At 31.9% G+C, this 17551-nt stretch overlaps 1 protein-coding gene across 4 annotated transcripts in view; it reads right to left on the bottom strand.

Moving 5' to 3' along the window:
* The window catches only part of RPGR (retinitis pigmentosa GTPase regulator), a 125572-nt gene that overhangs the window by 62660 nt on the left and 45361 nt on the right, over nucleotides 1–17551 (bottom strand). For all 4 annotated transcript variants that reach the window (XM_032219492.1, XM_032219493.1, XM_032219495.1 and 1 more), the window contains 4 exons: nucleotides 17144–17299; nucleotides 12980–13104; nucleotides 6588–6764; nucleotides 5774–5933 (listed from right to left, as the gene is read on the bottom strand). In XM_032219492.1, coding sequence (XP_032075383.1) covers nucleotides 5774–5933; nucleotides 6588–6764; nucleotides 12980–13104; nucleotides 17144–17299 — 618 coding nt within the window. The remainder of the gene's footprint in view (nucleotides 1–5773; nucleotides 5934–6587; nucleotides 6765–12979; nucleotides 13105–17143; nucleotides 17300–17551) is intronic.

Genomic DNA, 17551 nt, shown 5'->3' with positions numbered 1-17551 from the left:
CGGGTGGAGAAGATTAAATCTGGAATGGCTTCTAAGCAGCAAAAATCCCCCCCCCAATGCGTCGAAAACCGCTGGAAATTTGCCTGCCCCTGGAACTAAATTACAGTCACTACTCCCCCCCCTACTCCTGCAGGGGAGCCTTTGACCCAAGAAATTTTGCAAAAAGAATTAGCCGAGGCTTTAAAAAATCATGCAGCTGCGATGGAAATTAAAATTAAGGAAGAGATATCTGCTGCTCATAAAGAATTGTCAGAAGAGCTTACGGATTCAGTTCAGACTCGGAACCAGCAAATTAGAGACGATATTCTTGTGGTTTTTAAGTGCCTATCGGGTTATGTCTCAGGAATTGAAGATAGATTAGAAGATCTTAGTGATTCTAATATTAATCTGGTAACGAAAATGGATGTGGTTCAACAAAAGGTTGGCAATGCAGAAAATGAAATTATAATGTTGCAGTATAGACAGATGGAATTTGCCTTAAGGATAAGAGGCCTTCAAGAGAAAAAACAAGAAAATTTGAAGTAGATCTTCTCAGAAGCCTTTAATCAATTGATGGGAAGGCCAGAAAGGAATTTTGAATGGCAAATTGACAAGATATATCGTGTTAACTCCTGGCTTGCCAGACAAAAGCAACTCCCAAGAGACATTGTGGTATATTTTGCTACGAGAGATATGAGGAATTTGATATTGCAAGAGTCTTACAAAACTAAGCTTCAAATTGGGGGTCAGGAGGTGACTGTTTTGAAGGAAATACCACCTAAAATGTTGAGATCAAGAAAGGCTATGCCTTCTTAGTCGACGAGCTCAAAAACCATCAGCTACAGTTCAGATGGGAGGTTCCAGCCGGACTTGCAGTTACCTACCAAGGGCAAAGATATCGTCTTAGTATGGAAGGCTCGAGATTTTTACAATAAAACAATTTAAGAATGACATAATTTGCTTGCAAGAGACTCATATTAGATGAACTGACCAGAAATACTTGATTAATACAAGACTTGGACAACACTTTATAGCTTCTGCTCCTGAGAAGAAAAATGGTATAGTTATTTACTTAAGAAAGGACATGAAAGCCGAATTAATTGAAGCAGATTCTCAAGGAAGATATATTGCAATAGAACTGGTATTAGAAGGGAAAAGGATACTTTTAATGGGAATATATGCTCCCAATCAACAACAAGATAAATTTTATAAAACACTCCATACTAAGTTAGTACATTGGGACTATAGATCTTGCATATTATTGGGCGACTGGAACGGTGTTATGGATACCAAGAAAGACAAGAAGGGTCTCCGGCAAAATATCCAAATGCAAGCGAAATTACCTAAGTCCTTTTTCGATATGATGGACGATTTTGAACTGAGAGACATCTGGTGAGAAAGGAATGCAGAAGAATATGACTTTACATTTTTTTTCTGATAGACACCAATCCTTTTCTAGGATTGACTTTATACTAACAACCAATGATTTGCTTTCTAGGGTAAAGAAGACAGATATGTTCCAGAGCCTTATCAGATCATAATCCAGTTTGGATGGAGTTGGAATTTGGGACGCAAGCAAGAAGGATTTGGAGATTGAACAAAAACTTATTTAGATATGAGAAAAATATTAATGAATGTAAAAAATTGTTAAGAGAATATTTTATTTTTAATATGAATGAGGGTACATCTATGGAAATGGTTTGGGACGCAAGTAAAGCATATATGCGAGGAGTTCTGATAAATTTAAATAGGTTACATAGACGTAAACAGGGGGAAAAGAGAATTGAACTAGAAGAAGAAATCAGGAAGAGAGAACAGGAGTTAATACTAAAACCAGGAGACAAGAAGATTAAAGAAGCAATTACTTTATTAAGAGAGCAATTTAATATGCTGATGTCAGACCAGGTGGCTACTAACTTGCTATATGCAAAACATAACACTTTTTGTAATGCAAATAAATCTTTCGTGAATTTTTTACAGGATTGTACATGAATGATAAAATACAAGGTTTAAATATAGATAGATACCTGTATAAAGAAAAAATACCTATAGTTAAAGACAAGCAGAGGGAGAGATTGAATCAACCAATAACTTCGGGGGAAATTCTCCAGGTAATTAAACAGCTAAAGGTAGGGAAAGCACGGCCTGACATCAGCTTATTACAAAAATTGGTAGAACCTCTCAAGGAACTATTCAATAAGATCCAAATGGAAGGGAAGGTACCCCCATCTTGGAAGACAGCATTTATATCCCTGATACCAAAAGAGGATCAAGATCTTAGTCAACCAAAAAATTACAGATCTATATCATTACTTAATAATGATTATAAAATTTTTACTACAATACTAGCAAATAGGTTAATGTTGGTTATTCAGCAATTGATTCATAATGATCAAACAGGTTTTATGCAAGTGAGACAAATGAGAAGTAATGTAAGACAAATTGTTAATATACTGGAATATTTGGGAAAGAATAACCGAATCCCTGCTGCGCTTATATTTCTAGATGCCGAGAAAGCCTTTGATCGAGTGAATTGGCAATTTTTATTGAAAATAATGCAAAAAATGCAAATAGGAGAGCATTTTTTACAATCAATTAAAGCAATATATCAGGAACAAACAGCTCAAATCATAGTCAATGGAAGCTTAACAGATTCATTTAAAATCGAGAAAGGTACAAGGCAGGGTTGTCCCTTATCCCCATTATTGTTTATCATAACTTTGGAACTATTGTTGAACAAAATACGGGGTTCAGATGATTTACAGGGAGTCAAGATTAGGCATCAAGAATATAGAGTACGTGCTTTCGTGGATGACTTGGTTATAACATTAACCCAACCACAGGAATCTAGCAAGGTTTTAATGAATATGATTAATCAATATGGCCAAGTGTCCGGATTTAAAATAAATTTAGGGAAAACAAAGATGCTAGTTACAAATATGAACACTAAACAAAGGGAAGAATTAGAAGGAATGACAGGATGTGAAATAGTCATAAAGGTCAAATATTTAGGAGTCTATATTTCAACCTCAAATGGGAAGCTATATAAGTATAATTCTGAACCACTATGGCATAGCATACAGACAGAGATGAAAAATTAGGAGAAATTACAATTATCTTTGCTGGGAAGAATAGCAGCAGTGAAAATGAATATTCTACCTAAATTTTTATTTCTTTTTCAAATGATACCAATACTTTAAAAAGATGTGAATTTTCCAGGTTGGCAGAAGGGCATTAATAAATTTGTAGGGGCAGGGAAGAAGCCGAGAATAAAACTAAAAATAATGCAAGATGTGCGTGAGAGAGGAGGTTTGAAATTACCAAATTTAAAACTATATTATGAAGCAGTAATTTTATCACTAATTAGTGACTGGATTAACTTAACAGATGATAGAATACTTAATATGGAAGGGCATGATTTGGTATATGGCTGGCATGCTTACTTGCTATATAACAAAAAGGGAGATAAGAACTTTAAAAGTCATATTTTAAGGAATACTCTACTGCGGGTCTGGAAAAAATATCAATACAAATTAAATGACAAGATACCCATGTGGGCAATTCCTAGACACGCAATAGAAAACATAAATATAGTACAAAAACAGGATGTAATTACATACAGACAGCTTCTTACCTTAGAAAGAGGTGTACTACAATTAAAACCCTTGAATGTACTAAAAGAGGAAAAGGTAATTCAAACATGGTTTCAGTATGGGCAGTTACAGGCCAGATGGAAAAGAGATCAAAAAATCAGTTTTATGCAAGACGAGGATAATTTACTAAAACATATCATAAATCAAAGTTCAATGCATATAAAGAGACTATATAATGCATTAATAGAAATGGATTCGGAAACAGAATTAGTTAAAGACTGTATGATAAAGTGCGCCCAAAATTTTGAAGAACCAATAATGTTGGATACATGGGAAAAGATCTGGGTAAGAAATATAAAGTTTACACAAGCCCAAAATTTGAGAGAAAACTTTTATAAGATGTTTTATAGATGGCATCTAGATCCTAAAAAACTGGCCTCTATGTATCTGAATTTACAACCTAAATGCTGGAGATGTGATTGTGCTGATGCTACTTACTTTCATATATGGTGGACTTGTAAAAAGGTTAAAGCATTTTGGATAAAAATATGGTGGATTATGCAAAATATTCTTTAAAAAAGGATAAAGTTTACCCCTCAGTTATTTTTGTTAGGTATAATTACTGATTGTACAGTTGTAGAGATTAATGTGATTTTGCATTTAATAACCGCAGACAGACTGTTGATGGCGTAATACTGGAAGAAGGAAGACTTGCCTACTATTCAAGAATGGACATTGAAAGTAACAAACCTAGCTGAGATGGCTAAAATATCTGCATATCTCAAGGACCATTCAAACGAGAGATATAAACTGGAGTGGAGAAGATGGATTGACTATACTCAAAATAAATAAATTTTATTTACTAAGACTAAGAAATTTCAGATAGCTTATGACTAAAGAAACAAGGAATGATATAATTTGTTTAGAGCTAGCCTAGGAGGAGTTAAAGCTCAAATGAAAGACGATATTAACTTTTTTTAAAGTTTATTTTAGAATGTTTTTGTTAAAGATTTATACCATGTATTGGTTCTGGGAAGTCGGGGGGGGAAGGTTGGGGGGGTTTGGAGGTGAGGGTGGTGGGAGGGAAGTAAATATTTGTAAAAGTTTTTTTTTCAAAATTTTCATTAAAAAAAATCAAAACTAAAAATTACAATAAAATCCCAACCTGGCTATCCACCACGGAAGCTCTGATATACCCGAAAGTATTGGACATAAACAAGATAATAAGATATAAAGACATATTAGACAACCAAGAAAGGCTAAAACCAAGGCAAGAACTGAAAGACGAGGGAATAGATATTGGCTGGTGGCCCTATTTACAAATACAGGCAAGGTATAAAAAAAACAGGGAAAGGGACAGATTCTATAAGGAGCCACAAGAGCTGGATAAAATTTTACAGGGAACCGAAGAAAAATTGATTAAAAAATATATCACTACTTATTAAAATTTAAAATGGAAGAAGAAACTGTGAAAGAAACGATGATAACATGGGCGCTAAACTTTGGGCATAGTATAGAATTGGCGGAATGGGAAAAAATTTGAGAAATAAACTATAAATTAACGATGGCAACGGTTTATAGAGAGAACATGTACAAGATGTTCTACAGATGGTACCCTCCACCAGCGAGAATTGCAAAAATGTTTCCGGAGTGTTCACCTATCTGCTGGAAATGCAACAGACAACATGGAACATACTACCATATGTGGTGGATGTGCACAGCTGCGAAAAAGTATTGGAAAAAAATAAAAGATTGGCTAGAGGAGATTACTACACATCAAATTGCAATAAAACCTGAATTATTTTTGTTTTTGATTATAAAAGGAAATTATGAGAAAAATACTAGATACTTAATTTTACACATCGTTATGGCAGCGAGAATTATATTCGCACAAAACTGGAAAAATAATTATATATCAACAGAAGAAAATGTAATTAAAAAATTATTGGAATGTGCAAAGATGGATAGGCTCACGAAAGAACTAAAAGAGAAAGACGAATCTGGGATTTATTGTACAATTGGCTAGAGGAAAGGAGGGGAAAAGCAGGAAAGCAAAAAAGAAAGGAAGAAACAATAGACAACTGCCATTGTCAGTTTGGCCAAACAGGTGCGTTAAAGCAGAATACCACCTCTGCTGTATAAGATGTATAAGTTGTAAATTTGTAAATTGAGGAGTACCTGTAAACAAAACATAAGTTTACCTGTTTCATGATCCATAATGGATTCAGATTCTTTATTTCTATCAGTTCTGCAAAGCGGAAGAGTATTGCTGATGTAATTTGTTGCAAGTTTTAGGGAAGTTTTCCCCAATGGGGGAAGCGTTCGCACCAATCGACTACATTGTTCTGGTGATTTTTCCTTCTGAAAGAGTTAGAAGAAAGCAAATCAGCATTTATATTAGATTTTTAAAGAATAATATACAGAATATATTAAATTAAAGATACTATCCATATTTCAGATTTTGGAATAGACTCTGAATCAAAACTAATTCATTTAGAATTTTGGTGAAATTTTTAAATTATCTGAGCCAGAGTTAATTTACATATTTAAGATTTAATATAATTCAAACCTTAATTTTAAGATTTAACTTCATAGTACGCTTGAGTAAAAATTCAAATTTATAAATTAGAAATAATGTAACCTTTTATTTATTTAGAGAAAGACAAAAAGATAGTATTGTTTTTTGTGTACTGTCATTGATTTACTTTTATACTGCCTAGGATTGCCTTATCAGGGAGATGTGTGGCATATAAATTTAATAAACAAATAAGTCCTACCATTTCATTAATATCAACTAGGGTTTCCAGTCTCATATTTTATATTCATTCCTTGAAAGTATTACAGACCTATTCTTTCCTCTGATTCCAAAAATTACAATAAAAAATTCATCATGAAGATAAAACATTTCAAGAAAAAAGTTCTAAAACTTAAAAGACTTTTAAAGAAATCTTTTAAATTTTTAAACCTTTTTTACACACAATTTTTAACAGCCAGTTTGGAACAGTAATAGTATACCTTCTCTCTCCGTCGCACACGTGCTGAAAATGTTTGCTGAAATGTGTCTGCATCTCCTCCCTTTTCAGAGATTTTAAGAGATAAATTTGGCTCATTTTCTTCTAGGTCATGAATGTTATCAATTTTTTTAGGCCTTGGGGTGGCAAAAATAAGCATATGACAGCCACCACAAGCAGCCTATAACATAAACATAGTAAACTTTATTATTAGAAGTGCTACATACTGGTTCATAACCCTGAACAGAAAAATATTTTCCTGAGTTTAGATTATTATTAATTAGTAATCTAATAATTTAGACTTTTTAATATCTCAAAAACACATAATGCCAAACTAAATGGGAAAATCTACATTATCATACAAGGTTATATTTATTGATTTTTTAAATCAAGTCTGATTTTTTGTTGGAAAAACCCTATTATTTTGTTTAATGTTCATTTCACCAGGATCATTTTCTACAAATCTTTAATTTATGTTTAACTGAAGAAGAACCACCAAGAAATATAGCCAAAACCTTTGAATCCAAGGTTTGTTAATATACTCTACTGTTGCTTTTGCCGAATGTGTTCCTACTTCCTAAGAATCCCCTCTAACTGCTGCTAATGTTTTAAGAAATAGTGACTATAAGAGAAAATTAAAATAATTGTCACTATATCTACATATACTTGACAATGCTAGATACAGGAAAATGTTTAATGAAAATATTTTTTAATAGTTAAGGAATGAACTGACATAATGCATTGAGGGGTATTAATACAATAATTGATCACATGCTGCCAAATAACTTCAGGGGTGGATGCAAACTAAACTCTGTATTTTCTGCGAATCTCATTCCTCTTAGTATTGTAAGATGAAAAGAGGATGAGCTTTTTGATGTTACAAAAGGCAGGTGGTTTGAGACATCTTTCTAAACTCAAGTGTTCCCAAGCATAGATACTTCTACACAAAAAGGTGGTATTTAGCAGAGGAGAAAAATATATATCTATTTGCTTAAACACCTGTAAATCAGTTCTACTGTATATCTGTTAAAATATAATGTAATTGTATGCATGGGTACTCAGACATAAATCTTAATTCAATGAAATTTAATCCTAAAAAAATAAGTACAGATTTCTATTTTGATTTTTAAAAAAATATTTTATTTTAAATACAAATAATATAAATATAATACATATAAATCTAAATACAGAAAAGGGAATAAAAACATTACAGTGTACCCCCACCTGAGACCATTTTTTTCTTATTTTTCTTCTTCTACCTATAACAACTAAAAGATACAATATATTCCAATTGTGCCCTTATCCCCTCCAAAACAACATATATTCTTGAGTAGGTTTATTCCCTTTGCCTTCCACCAATACTATTTTTATGAAATCCCCCCAAATTTCATTATAATCCTTTAATCATCCCTTTTTAAAATTTAATTTCTGTTGTTAATTTATCTTTTGTTGCCATACTCCAAATTTCATTATACCACTCATTTCTTTGAATATTCCAATTTCGTCCCCAATATTTAGCCATCACTAATCTAGCTGCCATTAGCAAATTTACAATCAATTCCTTTTTTGTTTCATTTATATCCTGTTTTTCCACCAGCAACAGTAAAGCAATTCTCAGTGACATGTCTAAATTTACATTTAAAAGTGCTCTAATTTCTCTATGTCCCATATTTTTTGTGCACTATCACAATCCCACCACATATGTTTATACGTTCCAACCTTTTTCTTACACCTCCAACAAATATTTGTATATTTACCATCTATTTGATTTAATTTACGTGTTGTTAGGTACCATCTCCATATCATTTTATATCCATTTTCCTTAACTCTAACTGACATATTCTTATATACTCTTCTATTCCAAATATTTTTCCAATCATTATCATTTATTTCTCCCAAATCTGATTCCCAAATTAATTTTAAATCTTTTGCCTACTCTTCTAATTCAGTCAATATTCTATATATTTTCCCAATTCTTCCTTTCCCTATATATTCTTCATTCACCTCACATTCTTTCATAATCATTTCAAATTTTGTTAACTGTCTATCTTTCTCCTTGAATCTTTCTTCCCATTTCTCTAACTGCATTAAATTCAACCAATTTAATTTAATATCTGATAAACCGTACTTTAGTTGTGTTGTATTCTTTTTCTTGTTCTTTCGGTCTTCCCATTTATATATCTGATTTTCTTTTAGTTTATTAATCCATTCTTTTAATTCAATCTTAGGGAATTTCTCCATTTCCACCACCGGTGTTAAAGGAGAAATCCCTGGCATTAACCGGTATCTCCATTAATTCCATAATTCTATCAAATGTTTAATAAGGGATTTTGAATCCTCCTAACCATTTTTAATATCTTTTTTCAACCAATATGTTTCTATAAGATCACCTATTTCCCTTAATTCTTTCAATTCTATATCCTCCATATTAAATCTCTAATTAATGCTATAATATTTGGGACCACCTTTAATTGATTAGCTACCCAATAATTTCTAACATGTGGAAGACCTAGCCAACACCTTTTTAATGGTTCATACCATAATGCTTTACTTATTCTTGCTCTTTTACCTACATTATCATACACCTCCAGCAACCACTGTATTTGCTTTAATTCTTGATCCGGAAATTTAATTAAGAACATCCAAAACGAAAAAATAATTTTTGGTAAAACTTTCATTTTTATCATTGCAATTCTTCCAAACCATGATAATTTTACTTTCTCATATTTATCTATTTTATCTTTTATATCTTTCTTTAACTTTTGATAATTTATTTCCTTTAACTCTTGAATATTTTTTGGGATGTCAATACCTAAATATTTAATACTATCTACTATTTTTAATTTATATTTTCCTTTCAATACATCCACTTCTTTACTGGGATTATATAACATCATTTCTGATTTTTCCCAGTTTATTTGTAATCCATTATATTTTCCAAATTCATTCACGTGTAAATATATCCTCTCTATAATAACTACGGGATTTTGAAATGTTAACATATCATCTGTAAATAAATTTATTTTATTTTATATCTTTCTTTAACTTTTGATAATTTATTTCTTTTAACTCTTGAATATTTTTCTTCTGTACATCAATTCCTTCAATCAATGAATCTTCCCTAATTGCATTTGCCAAAACCTCTATCAATAATGCAAATAAAACTGGATATAAAGGGCAATCCTGTCTCATCCCCCAGCTTAAGGTTATTGTCTCTGTAACACCATCATTTCTAACTATTCTCGCTTTATTCTCTGAATGTAGTTCATTTATTATTTTTCTAAAAAAAAATTCCAAAACCTAACTTCTCTATTAATATCTTCAATGTATTACTATTTTATTGAATATTATCTTTGTCTTTTTTGACTTCTTCTATTTCTTTATTTACCCTATTATAAAACTCTCTTTGATTTATATTAGGTGCATACAAGTTTGCTAAGTTTGTCCATAAATCAAGCCTTGAATTATAAGAAATCTTCCCATAACATCTCTTTTTATGGCTTTTATTATAAACTGCTTTTGCCTTTGATGTACCAAATACCTTTTCATATACATCAGCCCAGTATAACTTAAGTTCATTCACCCCTTCTTTCTTTGATGTGTTTCCTGTAAAAATACAATATCTATTTTCTCTTTTTAAATTGATTTTTCAATTCTTGCTCGCTTGTATTTTTTCCCCAAGCCATGTACATTCCATGTAGCTACCATTTAGCTAATTTCCCCATCTATTCCTCATATTACATATTCCCTTTGGTCTCCGCGCTCTATCATAAATCTTACAAAAATAAAACTACACAATATACATATTACCCCAAAACATAAATGACCTCTTACCTACCCATAAACATATATAATGTCCCCATTCCCTTCTTCAGAAGATCTCTCCACTGCATAAGGCTTCTGGGGGAGAGAAGAGGAGCCACCCATACACAGACCAGTCGTCCATTCCACTCCCTTAACAATCTTTACCCTATTTCTACACCCAAACATATGTTATAACACATATCCCTTAAAATAACTATTACAAATATTTATATACTGTCTCTATAGCGAACGTGTAACTTCTGTTGCTTCATCCAGTCTCCTTTTCTCCTGTAGATCATCTTTATTCTTCTCCATCTCCCTTCTTGAAAATGTCGACATCTCATTCACTTTCTGCTCCATGAACTCTTCTTCATTGATGATTCAAAGCTCCTTTAATTTCTCCATCACCTCCTCCTTTGTTCCAACCCTATAAGGTCGTCCACCATATGGAAATCTCAAAAAAACTGGATAACCCCAGCTACAATTAATATTATTTTTCTTCAATAATTGACAAACTTGATGCATCTCTTTCCTCCATTGTAATGTCTCACTATTTAAATCTGGAAAAACTTGTATTTGATGACCCCCAAACACTGTCAATGCCATATTTCACAATTTATGCATCAATTGTTCTTTTTTTGCATAAGACAAAAGTTGTATCACAATGTCTCTCAGCAATTTTTTCCCCAACCTTTTTGGGTGACACTATGTATTACATCAATATCATCTTTGTAAAGGGGACATCTGGTAGGATCAAGGTAGCCCAGTTCAATACTTCTTGGATCAACTTTGCTTCATTTTCTTCACTTTTCTCTGGATATCCACGTATCTGTAAATTTGAGCAGCACTGACGGTCCCGTATCTCGATCAAATCCTTTTTCACCTGATGCATCATCTGGCTTTTTAACACTCTTTCATATTCTCCCATCTGTGTCCTCTCTGCTGTAATATTTCATGTCATATCCTGACTTTGTTTCACCAAATGTTATTCTTACATCCATACTTCCCATTTTATAATTTTTTGCTTCAGATCCTCATTTATATTTATCTTCATTTCTCTTAACTCTTGTATGAGAACATCAAATATATCTGATTGAGTCAGTGATTTCCCAGGCGATTTTTTCCTCGCTTCCATTTCTAACGCTTTTTCCACTCGAATCAGGTGTAACTCTGAAGGTCTAAGGCCTACTTTGGGTCTTTGCCAAGTATTTTTTACAGTTTTGCTGCATTTTGCTGCAATCTTCAGGTGAAAAGGGAAAAAACTCACATTTCATAATCTCCTAAATTTCATAATCTTTAGACAGGTGTTATATTTTTTAAATCCATTCTCTGCGAATGAGAGGAGGCAGAAATTCAGCATCCGTCATCCATTCCGACTAGCTCCGCCACCCCAGATTTCAATTTTGATTTTAAATATAATCACAGCATATAAATTCCAGAAGACAAAAGGACATTTTTATGTATGCAGTAGAAGACCGTTTCTTAGAAGCTTCCTTCAAGATGCACATTCCTTTGAACTGTTTTCACTTCATACTGTCTTTGTTCACAATAAAAGTATACCTCATTCAAATGGTTAACATGACTTCCAAATTTATATATTTCAACTGAAAAGTTTAACATATAAATGTGACTGGGTGTGGGGGGGGGGAGAAAGAAATATAGATAATTGGAATAAAATATATCATATTATCTTAGGAAACTGTATCAACATATACATCTCTTTAATGTAAGAGTTTTCCTTAAAGATGATTCATAGAACATAAAGTTCCTAGTATAGGTTTCATACATTAAAAAAACCACCTCCCAATTGTGTTGGATAGAATGCAGAATTACGGGAACATCTTACCATATATAATAACTCTGTGACAGATTTATATTACTTTGGGAACAGGTTTTAAGAAAATAGAACAAATTGCACAACAAATAAATAGTACTCCTTAGCTGGCATTATTTAATTTGTACTAATCATTAAATAAAACTGTAACATACATCCTTAGTGGAATATTTAATGGATGCAGTTCAAATAATTGGGTGGCTAGATTTTTGAAACATCTGATCAGAGCTGATACACATAATTAAAACTCATATGGGATATTTTGTTACAGGATTTTTTTAGACAATTATAGTGAGTTAAAAATAAGCTGAAATGAAATTTTTTATTATAAACTAGTCATGTTGACTGAAGTAATTAACAAAAGAAGTACCAATCAACATCTAAAGGTATAAGAAAATATTGGTAAATGTCTCATTCTTCCATAATACTTTGAAAATATAGTTCAAATAATGTAACTGAATGAAATGTTTGTATGGAAATGAAACTTTTCTTGTGCCATTTTGTTTCCTCTTTTTCTTATCATTGCACACTATAATGTGTTTTTATTTGGATAACATTAAAACAATTTTTGGCTAATGTAAATAAAACGTACACTAAAATGTAAACAGTGGAGTGATTAATAAAACTATATTTAATGACTTCAGAACTCATCTATAATTAAAAAATAAATGAAATGTAATGCTAGTTTTAAATAATCAGATGTTTTAAATGCCAGATGATACTTATTTCAAAGAATAAATAGGAAACTGAAGACTTACCAAATGGACAGTAAACCTCAAAAAATTGGAACATAATGTAGGTACAAACTGATTAGTGTAATTTTCTTTCTCAAGTCCTAATTTGCCATGCCGTCCATCGCCAAAAGTATACATATGACCATTCTCTAAGTACAAAGAAATATGTTAATATCTCAGCCTGCAGACAAAACTGTTATTCTAGGAGCAATTTCATACTTTAGAATTTCAACATATAAAATAGGCTTTTCATTAGGAGTATAGAACCAGGGCCACTGAAATTTTAAAGACTCAATAACAAGGCTGAACATATGCACAAGTAAGTCTGTTATAAATTGTTGCTTCCATTATATATATATATATGATTTTATTAAATTTCAAAAACAAACAAAAAGTAAACATGCAAAAAAAAAGGAAGTACAAAAGAAAGAATCAGACAAAAGTAAGATAAAAGTGCAAAGAAAAGTGCAAAGAAAAAAAGAAAGGCTTCTGACTTTCTTGGGTACGGATATAGATTAAAAAAATATATCCAACTCTTGCTCTAAAATTAACAACAGTCTACATTACTTCTATAATCTCATATAACACCAGTCATCAAATCCCAAAATCAAAATTTAATTTCTCTTAGTTTCTTGCAAAAAGTCCAAAGGTGGCTTGCAAGTAGAAATAAAACAAAAAATCTGTTGTTTAATCAAAGTTGTCAGTTTTGCCATCTCCACCAATTCCATTCGTTTTAACATTCTCCTAATGTAAGTGTTTGTAAGTCCTTCCACCTTGTGCATGTAGGAGTATCACTACTGTTATCATATATAAAAATGAAGTCTCATGAGATTTTTCAATTTGTTTGTCCATTAATCACCAAAGAAAAATCTCTGGTTCCAATTGTAAATTTACCTTTAAGATCTTCTTAATCAAGCTACATGTTTGATACCAATATTTTCTTGTTTTCTTGCATATCCACCAAAGACAAAAACTATACCTTCAAATTGATTACACTTCCAACAAATATTTGAAATTCCATTATATATATTTTTTAAATTTTCTGTTGTCAAATACCAGCAATATTTTTAAAAAATTCTCTTTAATAGTATAATTGAACATGAAATTCAACCTTTCTTCCACATTTTTCTGGGTCATTCCATGTCAAGTAGTTTGGGCCTCCCAGCTTGACCATCACGGATTTTGATGAAATTTGGTGTGAACATACACACTCATCCTCAATGAACATTGGATAAGTGTTATGCTTGCCGATGCAATACTTGCAGAGATATAGTCATTTGTTTGACCCCATACCGCAGCCTTTGACAGTGTGACTCTGAGATTTCAGCAACTTTAAGTCATAATATTTCCGGCAATATTATGTTGAGAGAAACAAAACTTGGCCATCTTGTACAACTTGTGTACAAAACGTGCGCTATTAAACAAAATAATAAAAACATTCTCATGAGCAATCTCCATCTAGATAAGGTGGGGCAAAGTTAGTCAAAAATGATTGTGGCGTGAAAAAAGGGTAAAATTTGCCTTTTTATACAGTATATCTGGAAGGAAAGGTATGTGGCAATACCATATAAAAAAACATATAAAATGTTTTATAGGTGGCATTTCCCACCTGCAAGAATAGCCAAAATGTTTAGAAATTTAACATCTAATTGTTGAAAATGTGATTACGAATCAGGCACGTACTACCATATAAGGTGGTTGTGCCAAAAAACATAAGAATATTGGCAGAAAATTCATTATTAATCTACTTAATAATACATATTATTACAGCAGCAAGAATGGTCTTTGCCCAAAACTGGAAAAACAAGGAAATTCCACAAGAGGAGGAAGTAATTAGGAAAATTCTGATTTGTGCTGAAATGGATAAATTGATGTGAGAATTGAAGAACAAAGACGAATCAGAATATTATAAGATCTGGGATAAATTTTATTGATGTTGGAACAAAAAAGGAAAGACCAAAAATAAGCAATGACTAATATTTATAGAATGGAGATTAAAATTATGTATGAAATTATAACAATAAAAATGTATAAGACAATAACAAAGCAACATGGATGGAAATACAATATCTTTATATTTGTAAATACTGAATAGACCAATTGTAAATAAGCATGGTGGTTATAATATTTAACTTTATATTTTAGTATGTATAGTAAAGACATTGCCAGGATGGTTACACTGTGTCCAATGTTTTAATGTGTGCTTAATAAAAAACTTTTTAAAAAAAGAAGTCAAAAAAGGTTATGTGATAATGGCAGGTGATTATATGATGGATAGCGGAATTGACAAATCCAATCCATCAAAAGCAGAAATAAAGTATAATAATACAGATTTAAGAAAATCTATTAATAGAAATAGATTGAAAGATGTTTGGAGATGTTTGGACATGGTAATCAAAAGAGTTATACATATATTTCTGGTAGAAATAAAAAAATTACAAGAATAGATTATATATTTGTAACACTGGAAATTTTATATAAAATAATGAAAGCAGAAATAAAAATAATTAAAATATCTGATCATGCAATGGTAACCATAGTTATGGAAATAGATTGTGATTATAAACAGGCAAGTAGATGGACAATGGATTTGAGGATTTTTAAAAATAGAGATTTTAGGAAAAAATGGAAAGGGAATTAAAAGAAATATGGACTATAAATGAATAGGGAGGTATAATATAGGTGTAATATGGGATGCAATGAAAGAGGTTTAGGGATAAAATAATCTTATAATCGAAAAAAAGAAATATATAAAATGGTTGGAGGAGGATATTAGGGAACTAGAGAGCAAATATATAGAAAGTAGAGAGAATAGGATTTTGTTAGAATTATTAGCTAAAAGAAAAGAGTTGCAAAATATTGAGATAGAACAGGTTCAAAGAAATCTAACACATTAAAACAGGCTGGTATTGCATGGCTATGGCAATGGGGGTTGCTGGGTCAAATGCCTGAACTCGTAGTGACAATGTCACCATGGACCAACATAATATAATAGTAGCAATGATGTCTATATAAAACAAACAAAATGAAACAATAGAATGGAAGTGACACTGCCATACAACGTCCTCCGCTTTGTCCCTATTTTTAGGGCTTTATAAGTCAGCAATGAAAAACCAACTCTACTTTTTTAGGGGGTTTGAAAGATGCTCTTTCTAATAAGAATGATTTAACAGAGTTTCCAGAAGGTTTTTCTTTCGTAAAAGCGGGCTGAAAATACCCTATTTTTGGTGTTTTTACAAAAACCATCAACTTTACATTCAATTTGTGAACTGCTGGAAAGCAGTAGAAGAATGAAAATTTATATTCGGAAGCCTTGTGTTGCTAAGTTATTATGCACAAAGTTTCTCATACCTTCCCTTCCAGAGATATAAGAAGCCAAACTTTACCCTTTTTTCATGCCACAGTCATTTTTGGCCAAATTTGCTCCAAATTATCTAGATGGAGATCACTCATGAGAATGTTTTTATTATTTTGTTTAATAGAGCACAACAAGTTGTACAATATGGCCAAGTTTTGTTTCTTTCAACATAATATTGCTTGAGATATTATGTCTCAAAGAGAGTCTCAAAGACTCTCAGAATCATACTGTAAAAAGCTGCGGTATGGGGTCAAACAAATGACTATATCTCCACAAGTATTGCATCGGCAAACTTAACACTTATCCAATGTTCATTGGGGATGTGTGTGCATGTTCACACCAAACTTCCACTTGACATGGAATGACCCTTCCCTATTAGTTCATTGGTATATTATATCCAAGATTTTTGGTCATTTTTCATACGGTCTTTTACCTTATTCATCCTCTGTTTTTATTTTCAATAAAACTTAATACGTCTTAGCATAATATGATTGTCATATGTACAGCCTCCATTTCTGATTTGGAGAGAAAACACAATTTTCCATATTCACATTTAATGCCAATTTATGGCTTTCAAAAAATGTAACATGGGCAAATCTGAACATATGAGAAAGCAGTTGTAACACTAATTAACCCAGACTACCATCCCAATGCAAACCCATTGGTTAACAAACTATATGTGAACTTAGTCACATTTTTTTAAAAAATTGCTTAACAATTAAAGAACTGCTTTCAAATCTATTTAGGACTATGAAGATCTATTGACCATTAATATTATAAAGCACTTAGATATAATGCAAATGTAGCACCAGAGTTAACATCATGCGTACCTGTTATTAAAGCTGTGTGGTTTTCTCCACTTGCAATGTTACAGATTTTATGCTTTCCCAGATGATCTACCATCTTTGGTTCAGAAGTTTCAAAGATAAATGTGCCAAGTCCAAGTTGTCCATATTGGCCTAAGCCAAAGGTATAGACTTCTCCCCCTGAAAAATGCACATGAAAGTAATATCTACTCACAACTGTCATTTTCAAAAATCAGGCTGTTATAGCAGAGCTTGTTAAGATAAGCTTGTTAGCAAATAACAGCAAACAGATATTCAGATCAGTAGCTACACTGATTATTGTATAAATGAATTGTAAAGCTAGCCCATCCTACTTCCATTGCAAAATGTTTCAGGATTATCAACATGACAAGGTATGTCTCATGCAAGAGGAAAAAAGCTACAACTGATCTA

Source organism: Thamnophis elegans, chromosome 6 (genome assembly GCF_009769535.1).
Source record: "Thamnophis elegans isolate rThaEle1 chromosome 6, rThaEle1.pri, whole genome shotgun sequence".
Lineage (NCBI taxonomy): Eukaryota > Metazoa > Chordata > Lepidosauria > Squamata > Colubridae > Thamnophis > Thamnophis elegans.
Note: the sequence above shows the minus strand (reverse complement) of the source record. Positions and strands in the feature narration are given on the sequence as shown.